At 34.6% G+C, this 5,316-nt stretch overlaps 1 protein-coding gene across 1 annotated transcript; it reads left to right on the top strand.

Annotated features, from left to right (window-relative positions):
• Window positions 1-247: 247 nt before the first annotated feature.
• Window positions 248-3,435, top strand: LOC18031247. Its single transcript, XM_006420874.2, has 6 exons — window positions 248-397; window positions 464-708; window positions 892-1,229; window positions 1,616-2,147; window positions 2,625-2,724; window positions 2,809-3,435. The coding sequence occupies exons 1-6, from the start codon at window positions 248-250 to the stop codon at window positions 3,433-3,435; spliced, it is 1,992 nt and encodes a 663-aa protein (XP_006420937.2).
• Window positions 3,436-5,316: the final 1,881 nt, after the last annotated feature.

The raw sequence follows: 5,316 nt of genomic DNA, 5'->3' as shown, positions 1-5,316 counted from the left end.
TGTAAAAGCATAATACATAAATTTTTGTTTAATCAACACATGTGGTTTGTTACCATCAAAATCAATATCTATAGCCATATAAGCTAACATAATAGTGGATGTATTTTTGCCTACTTATAGAATTTGGACTAAACACGGAGAATTTAATAGATCCATGCATACAACACATAGTAATATGGTTATTCATGATTTAATCATAAATTATGATATGGTTTGAATGGTACATGATGCAGTAGGTATGCCACATATGGATCTTAGTGATAGTGAGAATTATCCAATGGAAACAGATTATGGTGAAGGGCCAAATCCTGAAACTTCTAAGTTTTTAAAGTTGCTTCAAGAGGAAGAATCTCCATTATACCCGTGTTGCAAAAAGTTCACAGCATTATCATTTATTGTTTGACTCTTGCATATAAAAGTGTTGTGTGGTTGGACAGATAGATCATTTACACTATTATTACAGTTACTTAAAGAAGCATTTCCTGAAGATGTAAAACTACCAGACTCATATTATGAGGCCAATAAGATTACTTTTGATTTAGGCTTCACATATAAGACATGGGATGCATGCCCTAACAATTGCATGTTGTTTAAAGATGAGGATGAGAAACTTGATCGTTGTAGTATACGTGACACATCTAAATACAAACAATTTGATGCTGGTGCTAATGGCGCTCAAGTGAAAAGGGTACCTGCTAAACAAGTAAGGTATTTCCCATTAGTTCCAAGATTACAAAGATTTTTTATGTCATCAAAAACAGCTTCACTTATGAAATGGCATGCAGAAAGTCGCATTGATGATGGCGTTTTAAGGCATCCAGCAGATTCTCCTGCTTGGAAATTATTTGATGAGAAGAATCCTAATTTTGTAACTTATAGTTGAAATGTTAGGCTTGGTTTAGCAGCTGATGGCTTCAATCCTTTTAGAACTATGTCAGTATCTCATAGTACATGGCCTGTTGTTTTAATGCCTTATAACTTACCACCGTGGATGTGCATGAAGCAACCTTTCTTTATCTTATCAATGCTTATTGATGGTCCCAAAGCACCTGGTAATAAGATTGATATGTTCTTACAACCATTGATTAATGAATTAAAAGAATTATGGCTTCAAGACGTTTCAACTTATGATGCATCAAGTAATCAAATGTTTAAATTACGTGCAACATTAATGTGGACTATAAGTGACTTCCCTGCCTATGTTAATTTGTCGGGTTGGAGTACTAAAGGTAAGACATCATGTCCTTGTTGTAATGAGAACACTAGATCTCGTTGGTTGTCAAATGGGAGAAAGTTTTGTTGTATGGGTCACTGTAGATTTTTGCCAATGTCTCATAGATTTTGAGAAGATAAAATGTCTTTTGATGGTATTAAAGAATGAGAATATGCACCACCAAAGCTTTCTAGGACTGGTGTGAAGAAACAATTAGATGGTGTACTCACAGACAATAAAAAGGAAGATCTTATAAAGAGAAAAAATGGTGAGACTAACCAAGGAAATTGGAAGAAAAAATTATATTCTCTGAACTACCATATTGGGAGCATAATTTAATTCGCCATAATCTTGATGTCATGTATATTGAGAAGAATGTTTGTGATAACGTATTATGGACAGTATTAGGTGTTCTTGGAAAGTTTAAAGATAATCTGAAAGCTCGACGTGATTTACAAGAATTAGGCATAAGGACAGACCTATATCCTCAACAACAAAAAGATTCCAGCAAACTACTTTTACGTTCTGCTTGCTTTACAATGAGTAAAGAGGATAAAGAAGTGTTCCTCAAAGTATTAAAGGAAGTAAAGGTTCCAGATGGTTATGCATCTAATATTTCACATCGTGTGAACATGAAGGAGTGTAGTATCAAGGGTCTTAAGAGTCATGATAGTCATATTTTAATGCAACAATTACTTCCTCTTGCTGCACGTCAAGCGCTGCCCAAGAATGTTGTTGAAATATTGACTGAACTATCGAGTTGCTTTAGGCAAATATGTTCAAAAGTGAATACACCATCTGATCTAGAGAAAATTCAAAAGCATATTGTACTTACACTTTGTCATATAGGAAAGATCTTTCCATTATCCTTCTTTGATGTAATGGAGCATCTGCCTGTCCATTTAGCTGAAGAGACATTTATTGCAGGACCTATGTAATTTCGATAGATGCATCCCATTGAAAGGTATACAATTATTTTTTAATTAATTTTCTGTTTAACAATCTTTATGTTTAAAAATTTAGTCTTTTAATGCATGCATAATGTATGTATCTGTTAACACTAAAATTTTATGTGCGGAATCGGGCACATCCTGAAGCTTTAATTGCAAAAGGATACTTGATGGAAGAATGCATGAACTTTTGTGCAAGATATCTAGATGAGGTGGAAACCAAAACTAATCGACCAGTTCGCAATGATGATGGAGGAAATAGAAATGGTCGTCCATTGGGAAAATGAGTTAAAGTACTTCTTGATGAGTTAACATGGACACAAGCACATAGGTATGTGCTTGTCAACACAGATGCTATCACTCCCTTCCGAGAGTAAGTAAGATAAGTTTGTTATTAATATAATTAATACTTTTGAAATAGTTGATATTATTTGTGTTATTAATTATAGTTTATTTTTCAGAAAACATCTTACTTTACCTGAACAAGAAATGCCTAGTAAGAGGCGTCATTATGTTAATAAAGTTCATAATGAGACATTTCACACATGGTTTAAGAATCACGTGAGTTTATAATTATCTTAAGTTATCATAATTTTTGAAATCAAATGCTTGATTTATCTTTTTTTTTTAATTTTTTTTGTGTAGATTCAAAATTTACGACGATCCTCAAATGTGAGTTTTCCTGAAAATATCAATATTTTAGCAAATGGTCCTGATCGTTTTTCTCAGAGATTCAAAGGATATATCATCAATGGCTTCCAATTTCGAACAAATAACATTGATAAAAATAAAACTACCCAAAATTCTGGTGTTGTTACTAAAGTGGATACTGTAAGTTATGCAAGTGTAAGGGAAAAAAACCCTCGCTTAGGCGAAGTTACATATTATGGAGTGTTGACGGATGTGATTGAAATTCGATATACCAATGACATGAAATTTGTGTTGTTGAAGTGTGACTGGGTTAATAACCAAGTTGGAAAGAAACAAGATCATTTGAAGTTCCCAATGATGAATTTTAATCACTTGTTGTACAAGGATAATCAAATAGGTAATGAACCTTTCATTTTTGCTTCACAGGCAGAACAAGTTTGCTATGTGCAAGACCCTATTGGTCCTAATTGGCATGTTATTCTTAAGATGACGGTCAGAGACTTCTTTGACATGTACTCCAAAGATTCTTCTGCTATTCCGAAGATAGTTCCTCAAGTAGAGTTACATCTGCATCAACAGTTTAATGACACTATATATATGAATGATAAAGATGTTAACTGAGTTCCAGTAAAGATGTTAACTGAGTTCGAGAAGGGGTGGATGGAACAACCGTAGATACAAATATTCTTGATGATGATGTGGACATGGAAAAGTGTGATTAACATGATTGTTTTCTTGTTCATTTTATGTTTCCTTTTTTTTAAACAATAATGTAAACATTGAAAAGACTTATTTAGTTTTAATTTTAAATTAAAAAGTGATGATTGACTTGGATATGTTTTACTGAGTTTAAATATTATTATGTATATGGTATTGGATGCTTATCAATATTCTTGATAATGATGTGAAAAATCAATATTTTGACTTGCATGCTTATTTTATTATGTATATGGTCCAGTAAATCTATCAATTGCAGTTTTATTATGGCACCAAAGAAGGCAAGAGGCATTTCTATAGAGGTGGTTGTTCATCAAGAATTAGAGGCTCGGTGTCAGACAGAATCATCTCAACATCGTAAAGGAACATCTTCTAGTAAAACCCAGGGAAATGTCAAAGTTGGCTGCATCTAGAAGTGTTTGGCATGACTGCATCTAGAAGTGTTTGGCATGGCTGCATCTAGAAGCTTTGACAAGAATGGTCAGCTTGCAACAAGTTTGAAGATTGAATTTGATGCACACGGTTTTGATGAAGAATTTGGTGAACACGGCTTTGATTTTCTTGGCCACTAGTTTGCTATAAATAGAAGTGCAGATGAAGAGTTTATGCATCCAATCTTGAGAGAGCAATTTAGGGAGTTGAGAGAGAGTTTAAGAGCTTGCATTTATAAGCTCTTATTTTAGTAATTTGAGAGTTTGGGTGTATTGGGGTTTTGGGTAGTGAGCTAAAATACTACAATACTTGTAACTCCTTTTCACTAGTAAAATATTTCCTTCTGTCTTCGCTCGTGGATGTAGGCTAAAAGCCGAACCACGTAATTTCTGGTGTCCTCTATTGTGCTTGTTCTTTATTTTATTTCTAATTTCATTTTAGCTGCGGTCCTGCTTCACTCACCAATTTCCTAACAGTGGTATCAAAGCTATTGGTTGTATTTTTAGAGTCGGGAACTGTTCATGTAAGGGGTACTATTCACGTATACGGCACTGTACACGTATACGATACTATTCACATATACGGTACTGTTCACGTATACAGTACTATTCACGTATACAGTACTATTCACGTATACAGTACTATTCACGTGAAACGGTGGTAGCGATCCAAGAATTTTTCGGTGCAAAGCAGGGAATAGTAGTGTGAGAAAAGCAACTGTGGTTTGTACATGTCTAGGAAAGTTCTGTTATAAAGGCGATAAGAGCTTAAGGAGTCTGGGTTTTAAGTGGGACCATTGTGACCCCTCCAGTCTTTCCTGGGAACTTTTCTGGTGTGCATTCTCACACATACTCACAATTATTCAAGGTGGTATACTAGCTTGTGTGCAATATTTATCAACAAAATGGCGGCAAAGTATGAAACGGAAATAATTTTTCGTTGTGGAAAATGAAGATGAAAGCTGTATTGAGGAAAAATAATTGTTTGGCAGCAATTGGAGAAAGGTCCATGGAGATAACTGATGACAAGTGGAACGAGGTAGACGGTAACGTCATTTCTGATCTACACTTGGCACTTGCGGATGGAGTATTATCTAGTGTGGCAGAGAAAAATACGGCGAAGGAAATATGGGATACTCTCACAAAATTGTATGAGGCCAAGTCACTACACAACAAAATCTTCTTGAAGAGAAAACTCTATACTCTTCGAATGGCAGAATCTACAATGGTGACCGATCACATTAACACATTGAAGACTCTATTTTCACAACTCACAACGTTGGGTCATAATATAGAGGAAAATGAACATGCAGAGCTTCTACTTCAAAGTCTACCAGATTCGTATGATCAACTC

This window comes from Citrus clementina, unplaced genomic scaffold (genome assembly GCF_000493195.1).
Source record: "Citrus clementina cultivar Clemenules unplaced genomic scaffold, Citrus_clementina_v1.0 scaffold_9, whole genome shotgun sequence".
Taxonomy (NCBI): Eukaryota; Viridiplantae; Streptophyta; class Magnoliopsida; order Sapindales; family Rutaceae; genus Citrus; species Citrus x clementina.
Note: the sequence above shows the minus strand (reverse complement) of the source record. Positions and strands in the feature narration are given on the sequence as shown.